The following is a 17,630-nucleotide window of genomic DNA, read 5'->3' as shown; positions in this document are numbered from 1 at the left end:
TCTCAGCGCTGGAGGATGTCATCTGGAGAGGTGGTGGTGACCCTTCAGTGGATGGACCCAGGGTGCTGGTGACCCTTTCTTCAGTGGATGGACCTGTATCCAGTCGTGCTAAGCATACTCCTCAGTGGGAGGGTGGATGGTGACTTGCCTGCCAGGTGCGAAAGTTGTACAGTCAGCCACCAGAGGATAGGTGACTCTGAATTTAACATTGTGTGGTACTCAGGACCTGGTTAGGGATGCAATGTTACTGAGCCATTGGGGAGCAGTGACCATGCTGTGTTCTGTTTTGCCATGCAAGTCAGGGGAAAAGTGCCAAGCAAATCTGAATCAAAAACTCGAAGGACAAACTTCTCTCAAATGAGGAAGATGGTTAGAAAGAAGTTGAAAGGGAAAAGTAAAAGGTATCCAATACCTCCAGAGTGCATGGAGACTTTAAAAAAAAAAAAAATGGTAGTAGGGCCCTGCTGAAGTGTGTACCACAAAGAAAGAAGGGCTCGATTAAGTCCAGGAGGGTGCCAGAATAAGCAAAGATAGAGGGGCTGTAAAAGGCAAGGAAGCTTCCTTCCATAAATGGAACTCTTGCCCTAATGAGAAGAATAAAAAGGAACACAAACTCTGGCAAAAGAAATGTGAGGTGATACAGGAAGCCAAGAGAGATTTGGAGGAACACATAGCCAGCAACATAAAGGAGAATAACAAAAGCTTCTTCAAATATGTCAGAAGTAGGAAACCTGCCAGAGGAGGTTTGCCCTCTGGTTGCTGAGGGAGGAAAAAGGGAGATAAAAGGAGACTTGGAGATGGCAGAGAAATTAAGTGAATTCTTTGCATGTGTCTTCATGGCAGAAGACCTCGGGCAAATACCACTACCCGAACAGTCACTCTTGACTAAGGAATTAAGTCAGATAGAGGTTAAAAGAGTAGATGTTTTAGACTTAATTGATAAATTAAAGATTAATAAATCACCAGGCCCAGGAGTTACTAACGAACTGAAAAATGAAGTTGCTGATTTTTAACTATAATTTGTAACTTGTCTCTTAAAATGGCCACAGTGCCAGAGGACTGGAGGATTGGATTTCAGAAATACTGTATTTCTAGCTAGATGTATGTAAGGATTTTGCTATGCTTTTTCTTTTCATTTCAAGCCAAACTGCCATATCTAGGGACACATTGGAAATTTGTGTCCTTATAAGCTGGCTTCCCCAGTTGGAGGTGCTTCCAGTTTTGTTATACATTTTCTTTATGACCATCCAGCCAAATCCAGGCTGCAACTTTAAAATAAGTTTTATGTTTAAAACTAAGATTTACTAGATTTTTCCAAGATGTTCCCCCCTTCTGATTTTCCCATGCTATTTTGGAAGCTGCAGATATCTACCAAGTTCTCACTTCATTCAGCCTATTCAGTAAACCAATAAAACAAAGAGCAGGAAGAGGTACATTGAGCATGTGATTGATGGCATCCAGCCTAGATGCCTTTAAAACAGAATTGGGCAGATTTCTGGAGGAAACTCCATCACAAGTTACAAACCATGATGCGTATGTACAGTCTGTGATTAGCTGGTCACTCATTATGAGGGCTGGAAGGAAATTTTTTCTGTCATCCGAATGGACTGTGGATGGCAGTTTATTTGTCTACCCCAGACTGGTGAGGGAGGAAAGATATATTCAATAGGTTTCATGCATTAAAAATTGGTCACTGTGTTTAATAAAGTAGCACAAGTTAAACCCAATTGCAATCTGATGTTTTCGCTTGGGGGTGTAAATGTAAATACGTAGAATGCTAGATGCAGGGAGGTGGAAGCGAGATGCAAGTATCTTGTGGTCTTGTGTGTGCTCCCTGAGGCATCTGCTGGGCCTCTGTGAGATACAGGAAGCTGCACTAGATGGGCTCTGTCCGGATCCAGCAGGACTCTTCTTATGTTCAGTAGGCATTACTCCCCTTGATCAACTTTTAACTTCTTAAACATGAGATACAGATGAGAAACCTGTTCTTTTGTAGTTTTAATTTTCTGCAGCATTACAGCTCCATCTCATATTTTCTGGTTACTTGCACATTTATATAGACCCTTGTCAGTTCTTATAACTTGATTCCATATTGATCAAATTGTGTGCCTTGTTGGACAAGATTACTGCCACTTTTGTTCTGCATCTAGCACAAAGGAGTTAATTAAAGAATATTGCTAGAATAATATAGAAAGATGTTCATGTTAGTCTGCATTACATGTTTTGTGTAAATTATTTTGTGTTAATTACTTTTAGATCTTACCAATATATTTGAATCATTCCTGCCCCAGTTATTGGCCTATCCCAATCCTATAGACCCCCTTAATGGTGATGCAGCAGCCATGTATCTTCACCGACCAGAAGAATACAAACAGAAGATAAAAGGTAATTACTTCAATAGTTGTAAAATAGTTACCAGGATTTATTAAAGAATTATCTTCATTTATGTTGAAAATTGTTATGCCTTGTAGCTGGCATCTGTATAACATCTGTATTTCTGTGTGCCTTGTCCACCATTCCCGAACTTTAATAAGTATTGCTTTGAACTAGAAGGTTTTTTATTTTGTGGTGTAAATTGCTGTTTTTAAAAAGGTTAAGGATGTAGGTGGTTTTCCTATGTGTTGTGAGGTTGAAGCAGTAGAGCCATCATGGAGGATTTGCAGTCAGTACTTCAACTGAAACAATTTGTTGCTCAGAGAATAAATATAAGTGCTTCTTGAACCAATTCTTTCATTTGGTTTTACTAGGATACATATGAATTCAACTATAGTTTATCAATTTCAATCTGCAAGTGTAAATACAGTTCCAGTTAATCATGTACTAAACTATATGAGTTTAATACTATATGGATAAAGGGATACAAGGGAGTCTTATCAAATTTGCAGATGACAACAAACTGGGAGGAGTAGCAAACACAACAGTAGAAGCCTTCAGTAAGACCTGGACAAAATGAAATACTGGGGCTAAAATGATTAAGATGAAGTTCAGCAGTGTTCCCGAAAGGGTGCAGTACACGATGGATGACAGAGAGGCAAACAAACAGGACAGGAGAATTCAGAGAATATAAGAACAGCCCCACTGGATCAGGCCATAGGATACAAGCTTCCTGTATCTCAAAGCTGCCCACCAAATGCGCCAGGAAGCACAACAGATAACAAGAGACCTGCATCCTGGTGCCCTCCCTTGCATCTGGCATTCTGACATAGCCCATTTCTAAAATCAGGAGGTTGCACTTACACATCATGGCTTGTACCCTGTAATGGATTTTTCCTCCAGAAACTTGTCCAATCCCCTTTTAAAGGCGTCCAGGTCAGATGTCGTCACCACATCCTGTGGCAAGGAGTTCCACAGACCAACCACACGCTGAGTAAAGAAATATTTTCTCTTGTCTGTTCTAACTCTCCCAACACTCAATTTTAGTGGATGTCCCCTGGTTCTGGTGTTATGTGAGAGTGTAAAGAGCATCTCCTTATCCACACTGTCCATCCCCTGCATAATTTTGTATGTCTCAATCATGTCCCCCCTCAGACGTCTCTTTTCTAGGCTGAAGAGGCCCAAACGCCATAGCCTTTCCTCACAAGGAAGGTGCCCCAGCCCCGTAATCATCTTAGTCGCTCTCTTTTGCACCTTTTCCATTTCCACTATGTCTTTTTTGAGATGCGGCAACCAGAACTGGACACAATACTCCAGGTGTGGCCTTACCATAGATTTGTACAATGGCATTATAATATTATGGGATCATTAGGAAGGGTATTGAGAACAAAACGGTTAGTATAATGCCGTTGTACAAATCTATGGTAAGGCCACACCTGGAGTATTGTGTCCAGTTCTGGTCGCCGCATCTCAAAAAAGACATAGTGGAAATGGAAAAGGTGCAAAAGAGAGCAACTAAGATGATTACGGGGCTGGGGCACCTTCCTTATGAGGAAAGGCTACGGCGTTTGGGCCTCTTCAGCCTAGAAAAGAGACGCTTGAGGGGGGACATGATTGAGACATACAAAATTATGCAGGGGATGGACAGAGTGGATAGGGAGATGCTCTTTACACTCTCACATAATACCAGAACCAGGGGACATCCACTAAAATTGAGTGTTGGGCGGGTTAGGACAGACAAAAGAAAATATTTCTTTACTCAGCGCGTGGTCGGTCTGTGGAACTCCTTGCCACAGGATGTGGTGCTGGCGTCTAGCCTAGACGCCTTTAAAAGGGGATTGGACGAGTTTCTGGAGGAAAAATCCATTATGGGGTACAAGCCATGATGTGTATGCGCAACCTCCTGATTTTAGGAATGGGTTAAGTCAGAATGCCAGATGTAGGGGAGAGCACCAGGATGAGGTCTCTTGTTATCTGGTGTGCTCCCTGGGGCATTTGGTGGGCCGCTGTGAGATACAGGAAGCTGGACTAGATGGGCCTATGGCCTGATCCAGTGGGGCTGTTCTTATGTTCTTATTAGCCATTTTGTTCTCAATACCTTTCCTAATGATCCCAAGCATAGAATTGGAATTCTTCACTGCTGCTGCACATTGGGTCGACACTTTCATTGACCTGTCCACCACCACCCCAAGATCTCTCCTGATCTGTCACAGACAGCTCAGAACCCATCAGCCAAAATGTGAAGTTCTAATTTTTTGCCCCAATGTGCATGACCTTACACTTACTTACATTGAAACACATCTGCCATTTTGCTGCCCATTCTGCCAGTCTGGAGAGATCCTTCTGGAGCTCCTCACTATCACGTCTGGTCTTCACCACTCGGAAAAGTTTGGTGTCGTCTGCAAACTTTGCCACTTCACTGCTCAACCCTGTCTCCAGGTCATTTATGAAGAGGTTGAAAAGCAGTGGTCCCAGGGCTTCAGAAAAGCTTTTTACTACATTTGCAAATGGGTCCACCACAGAGGCATGATGGAGAAAGGATGGGTCACAATGCTACAGTATTTATAGGGTTTTCTAAGTGGGGGAGGGGCACAAAGAGCACAAAGAAAGAGGGGTAAACATCCTTGTAAAATTACCAAGTGATCAGACAGGGAGCTTGGTCAACATCCTTATCAGTTTGGAATGTTGTGTAGGAAGCACAGTACAATGTGTATTGACAGGGTGTTTACAGGCAAGATATCCATTTTCAAGGGTTGGGTAATCAATTACACCACTTTATCCTAACTATCCTGTCTCACACCCTTTTGTTCCTTACCATCCTTGGAGGCCCATATTTTGCATATTCAGCTTATCCGGTTTGGCCAGATCTTTCTGAGGAGGATGGTTGGTGCTGAGTAGCAGCATTCCTGAGCAGAGGTCATAGAGGGGCCTAAACCAGAGAAGCCTGATATTTGAAGCCAGGCATTGTAGTTGTCTTGGTATTGTGAGCTGGGCATTTTGGGGACAACAGGGATAAATGCAAAGTTCTGCACTTGGGCAAAAATAACCAAAGATACAGGTATAAAATGGGAGATACATGACTTGGCAGCACTACTTGTGAGCTGGATCTTGGAGTTGCTGGTGGATCACAGGATGAACCTGTTTGATGCGACTGCAAATAAGCTGAATGCAATTTTAGCCTGCATTAACAGAACTGTAGCTTCCAAGTCAGGAGAAGTTGTGGTTCTGCTTTACTCTGCACTGGTCAGACCTCACCTGGAGTGCTGTTTCCAGTTCTGGGCACCCCATTTTAAAAAGATGCAATCAAACTGGAACAGGTTCAAAGGAGAGCAACAAGGATGGTCAGGGGGCTGGGGGGCTGGAGGACCAGCCTACGAGGAAAGGTTGAGGGAACTTGGTGTGTTCAGCCTGAAGAAGAGAAGGCTGAAAAGGGATAATTCAAGCATCATTACATCCAAAGCCATGATGTACTTTCAGCTGCCAATAATGTGTTATTTAGTTTACAAGGTCTGGTTTTCTGAAACTAACAATTTGCATTCCTTTTCATTATAATATGTCTTTGTTATTGTGAGTTTATTCATAAACATCGCGTTAGCTTTATTACCATATTTTGTAATATTGGGGATCAGCTCTGCATCCAAAGGTTTTCTAAAACAGTTTGTGTAGCAGTGACTAAAAACATAGGTAATTTAATGTTTCTTTAACACAGGCATGTCAAACATAAGGCCCACATACCAAATGCAGTCTATGAGCTGCATGTACGAGGGTCGCCCAGAAAGTAATGCGCCACATTTTTTTTCTTCAACAATTATTTATTGAACACAATGAATGTATTTCTTCTACACTCCCTATTTTTCCACGTAATCTCCGTCCAGTTCTATGGCCTTCCTCCAGCGAGACACAAGGGCATGTGTGCCCTGTCGGTACCACTCCTTGTTCTGGTCACGAAGCCATTTCTGCACTGTGCGAATCACCTCTTCGTCATCCTCAAAATGTCTTCCGCGAATGGCATCCTTTAATGGCCCAAACAAGTGGAAGTCTGAGGGAGCTAGGTCAGGGCTGTAGGGTGGATGGGGTAACACAGTCCAACCCTGTTTAGTGATGTGTTCCAAAGTCCTCAAACTTGTTTGAGGCCGAGCGTTATCATGTTGAATCAAACATTCACCTGGGTTGTTATGGCGCTGAAGTCGCTGGAAGTGCTTCTTGAGTTTGGTTAATGTCTTCACATAAGCTTCAGAATTAATGGTGCTGCCTCTTGGCATCACATCAATGAGTATGACACCCTCACAGTCCCAAAACACAGTGATCATCACCTTACCGGCGGAAGCAGTTGCTTTGAATTTTTTCTTCTGTGGAGATTGAGGATGACACCATTCCATCGACTGTCATTTTGTTTCAGGCTCAAAATGGTGAACCCAGGTTTCATCACCTGTCACAATCCCGGGCAAGAACGCTTCCCCCTCATCTTCAAAATGTTTCAGCAACTCAGAAGAAATGTTTTTTCTGAGAGATTTGTGGTCCACCGTAAGACAGCGCGGAACCCATCGTGCACACACTTTTGAGTAATCAAGAGCGCAGATGATTGCATCCACACTTCCTTTGCTGATTGACAGCTTCAGCGCCAACTGCCTAGTCGTTATGTGTCGGTCCTCGCGAAAGCACATCAGCAAGCTGTGTCTTGTCAGGTGTGACAGCCATGGATGTTCGCCCCGAATGCTGCAAATCTTGGAGCTCTGCCGAACCGCCTTCTAATGGCCTCACCCTCTGTGCCCAGCAACCAACCGTACTTCTGTCGACTGCAGATTCTCCATAAACTGTACACAAACGTTTGTGAATGTTCCCAACAGTTTCTTTCTCCGCAGTGAGAAATTCAATGACAACACGCTGCTTGTAACGTACATCACTTACAGACGCCATTTCGAAGCACTGCTGCAGTACGCTATCTGTCTGAAGAAACCAAAATTTGTGTGTGCACTCCTGAAAATTCAAATAATGTATATCTAAAGTTTCACATTCATACCATTACTATAGGCTGAGAAAAAAAATGTGGTGCATTACTTTCTGGGTGACCCTCGTATCTGGCCCTCATGGTACTAACTTTGTTTTCCAGCTAACAGCAGTAGTGGTGGCAACAGCAATGTTTGCACTGAATAAGCAGGCCAGCAGGGAGAGCCAATGAGAAGTTGCTAGTAGTAACCAGGCAACAGGACTCAGAGAAATTTTATTAGGGTGTAAAAGGATTTGGGGGGGCCTGATTTAGGAGTAAAAAATTTCTTTTCGGCCCCATTTCTTCTCCACTGAGTCATAATTTCATATAAGCATTGAATCAAAATTTCTATAAATTATGATAGATAAAATTATTGAGGTTTTACACTAAATATGAATGCCAGTCCTCACATAATATATGCAAACATTTTCTGAAATCTCAGGAAATTTCTGGGCCGCATTCTTTGGCTCCCAGACCCCTTTTTCGATTCCAGGCCCAGGTACAATTTACCCCCTGTATTCCCCTCTCATGGGCATTGCTGGGCAGGAAGGGAGGGGCTGAAGTTAGTGTGAGCAAACAGACAGTCAAACAGATGGGGGAGCAAGGCTGAAACTGCTAGAGTGAAAAATGGCTCACGCCCCAGGAGAAGTTGCAGCAGCAACCAGGAAAAAGGATAGGTGTGTACATGTGTGCACACAGTGCGAGCAAGACAAGGATACTTTGATAAAAAAACAGCCTGCATGCAACTTCAGTACCTTCTCAATTCTCTCACCCCCCCTTCCTGCCTGCTCACAGCTGGTGGCTTCAGCAACAGCCACTCCCATCTTGTACTACCTGCTCTATTTCTCAAGCAAATATTTTCAAAGGTTTTGCTTGGCACTGGACAGGGCAGGGCTCCAGTCCTTGCATCCCAAAATCTCAGGCTGCATAATGGAAATTAGTAAGATTGCAGAGTACAGGTGGAGCCTCTATTAGCAAAATTTTTATTCGTGAATCTGACTCAACATGGGTACCCAGGACCTGCATGGAGTCAAACTTGGCCAATAGAGCTATGCTCCAGTCACCTCCGGAGGCTCTTCTGAGACCCATGGAAGCTGTGTGCAGCTTCCACGAGCCTCACAATGGTCTCCGGAGGTCCGAGAGATGCACTTCTGGTTTTCGGGCAAAAAACCAGAAGTGCCTCTCTAGGACATCCAGAGGCCATGCTGATGCCTGTGGAGGCTGCACGCCGTCTCCACAGGCCTCAGAAGAGCCTCTGGAGGTGACTGGAGCAGAGCCCTGTTGCCTACGGAGAAGTGGCCTCCAAGGCTTTCAGGGGCCATTCTGAAGCCCGTGGAAGTGGCACATGGCCTCCACAGGCGGTGCATGGCCTCCACAGGCATCGGAAAGGCCTACGGAGGTCCTGTGCATGGGCTCCATGGGTCTCAGAAGAGCCTCCAGAGGTGACTGGAGCAGAGCCCTGTTGCCTATGGAGAAGTGGCCTCCAAGGCTTTCAGGGGCCATTCTGAAGCCCGTGGAAGTGGCACATGGCCTCCACAGGCGGTGCATGACCTCCACAGGCATCGGAAAGGCCTACGGAGGTCCTGTGCATGGGCTCCATGGGTCTCAGAAGAGCCTCCAGAGGTGCTACACTCTGGAAAACTGCCCTCTGAGTCTTTCCAAGGCCTTTCTGAGGACCCTGGAGGCTGGCACAGCCTCCACGGGCCTCTGAACAGCTCTGGACATGACCAAGTTCATTAGGGTGATCAGCACATAAACCATACACCTATTTATCTAAAAACTTAAAACCAGCGTTTAAAACACTTTTGTTGGCATCCTTCAGTCTTGGAAGACTATGGTATCGTGCTCTGAATGGTGGTTCTGGAACAGAGTGTCCTCTCCAGTGCGCGAAGCCTGAGTAAAGTAGATATGGAGGATAGACTGTTTCCCATGCATCAAATCCCCCCTCTCCACATCGCTGAGATGGTCCAATGGAAAGGCAGAGGCCAATACGGTTGGTTCCAGCAGCGTCGCAGGAGTTGCCAGAACGTGACTGTTTAGCCATGAACTGCCTCAGGGACTCCGGCTTCTGATTTTGCCTCGAGGTTGGCTCCTGAAGCCTTTTCCATAACTGGATGTAGCCACAAGGCAGTGGAGGTTTGGGATTAGAGTTTTCCTTCTCTCAGATGAGCTGCCTTTCCAGGCTGACTAGTCCCATCTACCCGGTGGCTGTTTAGTGGCCTCTTACGACAAGTACAGCCAAACTGAGGGCCTATTCTTATCCCCAGCCCCCAGGGGAGAAACCACATAGAAACAGAATTTAGCTATATCCACAACACATTCTTTGCAAAGACTACTTAACAGTAATTTCAGTCCTAAAGTGTTCGAAAACATAGAAAATTTTTGTATCCATTTCTTTAAGAATCTATCTCTCCACTTTTTGGGCATTGGAAAAGATATGCACCGGGGTGTCTAATTCAGTTAATGGACAATCACAATAACGCTGCTCGGGAGGAATCCTTTGAAAACGACCCTTCATTTGTGCTGTTGGTAAAGCATTGCATTGTGCAATCATATAAGCACGCCTCAACTTGGGAACCATCAGTACATAAAAATAAATGGGTAAAGAAAATTTAGTGATAATTTTTTCCAAAATAAGAAGGGGAGCATTTACTTAGCCTCCCTTAGAAGGCAATCCCAATCTTGAATTAATAACTTTTCAACAAGCAGCAAATGGCTTCTTCCACTGAATTTTTCTAGTGACTGTAGGCCCAGCTCACATATTTTCATATTATTGTTGTTATTCCATTTTACCCAGCAGCATTCTTGTGCTGCCAGTTTTGTGAAATAGGAAGATTTTCAGCAATTGTAAGTCTGTATTTACAGATATTAGCTTTCCAAATCAAGGTTGAGATCTTTGAAATTCCAATTCCAATCGTATAACTTCAGAGGCTATGCATGGGGGTAAGGCTAAAAGCTTCAGAAAAAAGACTTGCTGGAGTCGCTCAAGCTGTTCTATTGGTCCCAAAAACCAGATCGGTGAGCGATATAACATACATGGCAATACCATTGCTTTATAGGCCTTTAGGAGTGCTGGCACGTACTGTCCTCCTTTGATGTAAAAAAATTTTCTCAATGCTAGTATTGTCAATTCAATTTTCTCTTTAAGATACTGTATATGTTTGGACCATGCAAGGTTAGATGAACACTACTCCAAGATAGCGAAATTCATTAACCAGCTGCAACTTATATGGGCCAATTTTCCATCTTTCATTGGTCCTTCTTATTGATTTTGTAAAAATCATTATTTTAGATTTATCCTCATTTATTTCTAATAGTTCTTCACTACAGTAAGCAATAAATGCTTTAGTGGTATGTTTAAAACCAATCTGAGTTCTGGACAATAGAACAAGATCATCAGCATATAATAAGGCAGGAACTGGTTTGTTATCTAAGCATGGTGCATGTGTATCTAAATCCAGTAATTTAGGAACAAAGTCATTGAGATAGAGATTGAATAAATGCAGCACAAGAACAAATCCCTGCCTAACCCCACTTTCAACAGATATGGAGCGAGAAATAGCTCCATCTTTGTTTAGATTGACATATAAGGAATTTCCAGTATATAAATTCATTATTAATTTTAACAATCTTTTAGGCATAGCTGTAGAATTCAATTTATTCCTTGCATAAGACACTCAGAGTCTTGCATAAGACACTGAGTCAAAGGCAACTCTTAACATAAGAACATAAGAACAGCCCCACTGGATCAGGCCATAGGCCCATCTAGTCCAGCTACCTGTATCTCACAGCGGCCCACCAAATGCCCCAGGGAGCACACCAGATAACAAGAGAACTCATCCTGGTGCCCTCCCCTACATCTGGCATTCTGACTTAACCCATTCCTAAAATCAGGAGGTTGCGCATACACATCATGGCTTGTACCCCATAATGGATTTTTCCTCCAGAAACTCGTCCAATCCCCTTTTAAAGGCGTCTAGGCTAGACGCCAGCACCACATCCTGTGGCAAGGAGTTCCACAGACCGACCACGCGCTGAGTAAAGAAATATTTTCTTTTGTCTGTCCTAACCCGCCCAACACTCAATTTTAGTGGATGTCCCCTGGTTCTGGTATTATGTGAGAGTGTAAAGAGCATCTCCCTATCCACTCTGTCCATCCCCTGCATAATTTTGTATGTCTCAATCATGTCCCCCCTCAAGCGTCTCTTTTCTAGGCTGAAGAGGCCCAAACGCCGTAGCCTTTCCTCATAAGGAAGGTGCCCCAGCCCCTAATATTAATAAAATGAGTACAATTCCATTTACAATTGACAACATTTCCACTGGGGTTCAAAATTAGACAATCCCATATGACAGCCAGCAACACAAGTGCCCAGCCACAGAGCTATCAAAAGTCCAGTGCCTTCAATGGATGCTCTTGTCTCTAGAAAAGCTTTCAGTAAACTGGAGTCGCATTTGTGTTCAAACAAGGAGCACTGGCCTCTCTCCCCCCCCCCAATGTGCAGTTGGTTGGAGTGCTGTACCCTAAACTGCTGTATTATGAGGTTATGCCACAAAACGTTGAACCATAGGAGTACAGGGGCATATGGGTGGCTGGTGTTTGCTAGGCCTTTGTTGTTACGGCCTGCGAAGCCCCTGCTGCTGTTAGCTGCTGAATCTTCTGGCTCATGGTCTCCACAACAGCTTGCTTCATTGCATGTTTCTCCTGTAGTGCTGGTTGAATTTTCTCCATCTGTTTTGTCAGGAAATCAATCTTCCTCTTGAAGAAGTCTTTGGCATCATCCACTGACTTTTCTACATAGTAACCTGTCCCAACATCTATCAGCACCTGGCCAACATTGGAGAGTTTCCCGGGGACGTACATAGAGCTGGAGAGTGGGACGAGTAGCTCTTTACCTTCATTGCTTTTGTTCAGTATGGTCAGGCAATCTTTTGCTTCCACATACTTTGTCTGCACCACTTTAAGCTGTGCAATAGATGAGGAAAGGAATTCCACTTCCTGGTCCAACTGGTTCTTCAGCACCTCCAGCTGCGGCAGCGAGAGCTCCAAGATGTTCACCTGCTGCGCCATCTTAGTGCTCTTAGATCTATAAATGCTGCATACAAGGTGCCAGGAACATTTAATGCATATTTACTTATCAATGATGCCAAAGTAAAGCAATGATCAATGCAAGAGTAGCCTTCCATTTCTTTTTATTAAGAATAAAAATAAAAGAGAATAAGAGAATAAAATAAAGAATAAAAATAAAAGAGAATAAAAGAATAAAAAGGAGAATAAAAAGAGACCAAATTTAGGCTTTTAGGCAGGAAGCTGAAAGCCAGGACCTCAAAGGTAGCGTTCTCTGAAGTGCTACCTGTTCCATGCGCAGGGCCAGCTAGGAAGGCGGAGATCAGGGGTCTCCATGCGTGGATGAGACGGTGGTGTAGGGAGGAGGGGTTTAGATTTGTTAGGCACTGGGGAACGTTTTGGGACAAGCGGGGCCTGTACAAGAGGGATGGACTCCACTTGAACCAGAATGGAACCAGACTGCTGGTGCATAACATTGAAAAGGTGGCAGAGCAGCCTTTAAACTGATCCCTGAGCCAAGTTAGAGAGGCTGTGAAGGGCAAGGAAGCTTCCTTCCGTAAATGGAAGTCTTGGCCTAATGAGAAGAATAAAAAGGAACATAAACTGTGGCAAAAGAAAAGTAAGAAGGTGATACGGGAGGCCAGACGAGACTATGAGGAACGCATGGCCAGCAGCATTAAGGGGAAAAATAAAAGCTTCTTCAAATATGTTAGAAGCAGGAAACCTGCCAGAGAAGCGGTTGGCCCTCTGGATGGTGAGGGAGGGAAAGGGGAGATAAAAGGAGACTTAGAGATGGCAGAGAAATTAAATGAGTTCTTTGCATCTGTCTTCACGGCAGAAGACTTCGGGCAGATATCGCTGCCCGAATGGCCCCTCCTGATCGAGGAGTTAAGCCAGATAGAGGTTAAAAGAAAAGATGTTTCAGACCTCATTGATAAATTAAAGATCAATAAGTCACCGGGCCCTGATGGCATCCACCCAAGAGTTATTAAGGAATTGAAGAATGAAGTTGCAGATCTCTTGACTAAGGTATGCAACTTGTCCCTCAAAACAGCCACGGTACCAGAAGATTGGAGTATAGCAAATGTCATGCCAATATTTAAAAAGGGAAAGAGGGGGGACCTGGGAAACTATAGGCCGGTCAGCCTAACATCTATACCGGGTAAGATGGTGGAGTGCCTCGTCAAAGATAGGATCTCAAAACACATAGATGAACAGGCCTTGCTGAGGGAGAATCAGCATGGCTTCTGTAAGGGTAAATCTTGCCTCACAAACCTTATAGAATTCTTTGAAAAGGTCAGCAGGCATGTGGATGTGGGAGAACCCATAGACATTATATATCAGGACATTCAGAAAGCATTCAACATGGTCACTCACCAAAGACTAGTATAAAAACTCCACAGTCAGGGTCCTCTCATGGATTGAGAACTGGACAGGTCCTCTCATGGATTGAGAACTGGTTGGAGGCCAGGAAACAGAGAGTGGGTATCAATGGGCAATTTTCACAATGGAGAGAGGTGAAAAGCAGTGTGCCCCAAGGATCTGTCCTGGGACCGGTGCTTTTCAACCTCTTCATAAATGACCTGGAGACAGGGGTAAGCAGTGAGGTAGCTAAGTTTGCAGACGACACCAAACTTTTCCGAGTGGTGAAGACCAGAAGTGATTGTGAGGAGCACCAGAAGGATCTCTCCAGACTGGCAGAATGGGCAACAAAATGGCAGATGTGCTTCAATGTCAGTAAGTGTAAGGTCATGCGTATTGGGGCAAAAAATCAAAACTTTAGATATAGGCTGATGGGTTCTGAGCTGTCTGTGACAGATCAGGAGAGAGATCTTGGGGTGGTGCTGAACAGGTCGATGAAAGTGTCGATCCAATGTGCGTCGGCAGTTAGAAAGGCCAATTCTATGCTTGGGATCATTGGGAAAGGTATTGAGAACAAAACGGCTAGTATTATAATGCTGTTGTACAAATCTATGGTAAGGCCACACCTGGAGTATTGTGTCCAGTTCTGGTCACCGCATCTCAAAAAAGACATAGTGGAATTGGAAAAGGTGCAAAAGAGAGCGACTAAGATGATTATGGGGCTGGGGCACCTTCCTTATGAGGAAAGGCTACAGCGTTTGGGCCTCTTCAGCCTAGAAAAGAGACGCTTGAGGGGGGACATGATTGAGACATACAAAATTATGCAGGGGATGGACAGAGTGGATAAGGAGATGCTCTTTACACTGTGACATAACACAAGAACCAGCGGACATCCACTAAAATTGAGTGTTGGGAGAACAGACAAGAGAAAATATTTCTTTACTCAGCGTGTGGTTGGTCTGTGGAACTCCTTGCCACAGGATGTGGTGATGGCATCTGGCCTGGACACCTTTAAAAGGGGATTGGACAAGTTTCTAGAGGAAAAATCCATTACAGGGTACAAGCCATGATGTATATGCACAACCTCCTGATTTTAGAAATGGGCTATGTCAGAAGACCAGATGCAGGGGAGGGCACCAGGATGAGGTCTCTTGTTATCTGGTGTGCTCCTTGGGGCTTTTGGTGGGTCGCTGTGAGATACAGGAAGCTGGACTAGATGGGCCTATGGCCTGATCCAGTGGGGCTGTTCTTATGTTCCTGAACCCCACTTGCTCGTCTTCTAGCATCTTCTCCTATCCAATCAGTTTCTCTTGCAGTAGAGATGCATACATCTTGCCAATCACTGTGATTGGTCAATAATTACTTGGGTCTGTCCTGTCCCCTTTCTTATATATGGGCGCTACCAAGGATACTTTCCAAGCACTTGGGATAATTCCGTTCTTATTAATCAGCGTAAAGAAGGATGTGAGTACCTGTGCCCACCAGATCGGGTGTATCTTAAAAAGCTCTGCAGGAATTGCATCTATCCCAGTAGATTTCCTTAATTTTAGCCTTTTGATCAGTGTTGTGATTTCCTTGCAAGTAACAGGTTCCCATTCAGTAAACTGTGCAAGATGGATCTCAGAGTTCAGATCTGGTTCACGTTCATTCTTCTTGTAAAGATTTTTAAAATGTTTTTCCCAGTTTACCACAGATACAGACGATCCAACAACACTTTTTGGCTTCAGCATTGGAGTAATTAGTCGCCGGAGAGATATACCAAACTCATTGGCTCATATCCTATCCCATGTGGATCTCATAAATTGCTGCTTCTTTGTTTTCAATAATGCTTTATATTCCCTTCTGGCTCGAAGCAATGAGGCACATGCATCTGGTGTAACATTTTCCTTAAGAAATTTGTAGAGTCGTTTCCATTTATTTTTTGCTGTCCTACAATAAATATCAAACCATCTCTTTGTCTGCCAACGAGTTTTTAAGATTCTTCTATTTCTCTCTTTAGATAGTAAAATAGGATTGAACATTCTAAAGAGTGATAACATATTTTTGGATATTATAGTTATGTCTGATTCAAATAAAATTTCTTTTTTAAGCTCTTGTACCTTTGCTGCACAAAGAATTTCTTTAGCAGCTTCAGTGGTTTTGGTTGTCTGTACATGGCCAAAGGAAGGTTCCCGGTTGTGTTCGGACTTGGTGGAGCCCAAATTTCATGTAACTTGGTTCTACGCAAAATTTGGTATTTGCATGGGTTCCAGGAATGAAACCCTTGCAAATAACGAGGCTCCACCTGTACATAGAAAAGGCAAGTATCAAGGCTGGTCATTTGCAGAACTGTGCCTGTCTACTCAGAAGTAAGCACCACTGTTTCAGTGGGACTCTTTTCCACGTATGTGTACTGGCTCTCAAATTTTTTACTCCAGAACCCACTTTTCAAAATGAAAATCTGTCCAGGACCCACTGGAAGTAATATAATTAACCTGAAAGTGATGTCATAGCCAGAAGTGACATCATCAAACAAGAAATGCTTTCCTGAGAATGCAGCAAGCACTAAAATTGCACTATTTTCTTTCGATGGAATAATGAAATAATTTAAAATATAATTATAAATATTAAATTAAAATAAAACAAATAATTAAATAAGGGCATAGTGAATGGGGAAGCTAGCCCTGTTTCATGAAGTGAATTCCCTTTGTAGCCTGACTGCAATAACCTCAAATCCACCTCCACCCCTCCACCCCAAAAAAAAAAATTCAGTAAGATTTTTAGTGCTACCCAGTGCCCAGTTCAATTTAAGTTCTTATATTTAAACCAGTTCAATGTGATTTGGGACAGTATCAATTAGAAATCCAGCATGTTTTTTGCTTGGACTGGATTGCAATTTAAAGCTTCCCTCTTAACATAATTAAAACCCCAGAGTGTTGAGGAGAGGAAATGATGTTCCACTGGGGGATGGGGGAGAGCAGTGTGGAAAAGTCAACAAACATTTCATCAGGACCCAGCTAGCTCTGCTAAACTAAAAAAGAAAAAAGTTTCACTTTACCAGCTGAAGACTGATTTTATCCTTTGTATCATGGAGGGGGCTGCCTTCTGGAGCATTTGTTGAGCTTCACATACATCAGATTGGCACCATTCTGGTAGCCTTGCTCTCTCCTTCAACTGACCTCGTTGATAAATTAAAGATCAATAAGTCACCAAGCACGGATGGCATCCACCCAAGAGTTTTTAAGAAATTGAAGAATGAAGTTGCTGATCTCTTAACTAAGAAATGCAACTTGTCCCTCAAAATGGCCACTGTACCAGAAGATTGGAGGATAGCAAATGTCATGCCAATATTTAAAAAGGGAAAGAGGGGGGACCCGGGAAACTATAGGCTGGTCAGCCTAACATCTATACCAGGTAAGATGGTGGAATGCCTCATCAAACATAGGATCTCAAAACACATAGACAAACAGGCCTTGCTGAGGGAGAATCAGGGTAAGGGTAAGTCTTGCCTCACAAACCTTATAGAATTCTTTGAAAAGGTCAACAGGCATGTGGATGTGGGGGAACCCGTAGACATTATATATCTGGACTTTCAGAAGGTGTTTGACACAGTCCCTCAGCAAAGGCTACTAAAAAAACTCCACAGTCAGGGAATTAGAGGGCAGGTCCTCTCATGGATTGAGAACTGGTTGAAGACCAGGAAACAGAAAGTGGGTGTCAATGGGCAATTTTCACAATGGAGAGAGGTGAAAAGCAGTGTGCCCCAAGAACCTGACCTGGGACTGGTTCTTTTCAACCTCTTCATAAATGACCTGGAGACAGGGGTGAGCAGTGAGGTGACTAAGTTTGCAGATGACACCAAAC

The 17,630-nt window shown here is 43.6% G+C and overlaps 1 protein-coding gene and 1 pseudogene across 1 annotated transcript in view; one reads left to right on the top strand and one right to left on the bottom strand.

Moving 5' to 3' along the window:
- The window catches only part of UBE2H (ubiquitin conjugating enzyme E2 H), a 119,144-nt gene that overhangs the window by 90,887 nt on the left and 10,627 nt on the right, over positions 1 to 17,630 (top strand). Inside the window, exon 6 of the mRNA XM_066633776.1 lies at positions 2,257 to 2,385. Coding sequence (XP_066489873.1) covers positions 2,257 to 2,385 — 129 coding nt within the window. The remainder of the gene's footprint in view (positions 1 to 2,256; positions 2,386 to 17,630) is intronic.
- Positions 11,652 to 12,430, bottom strand: LOC136657380 (prefoldin subunit 5 pseudogene; annotated as a pseudogene).

The sequence above is a fragment of the Tiliqua scincoides genome, chromosome 7 (genome assembly GCF_035046505.1).
Source record: "Tiliqua scincoides isolate rTilSci1 chromosome 7, rTilSci1.hap2, whole genome shotgun sequence".
NCBI lineage: Eukaryota > Metazoa > Chordata > Lepidosauria > Squamata > Scincidae > Tiliqua > Tiliqua scincoides.
Note: the sequence above shows the minus strand (reverse complement) of the source record. Positions and strands in the feature narration are given on the sequence as shown.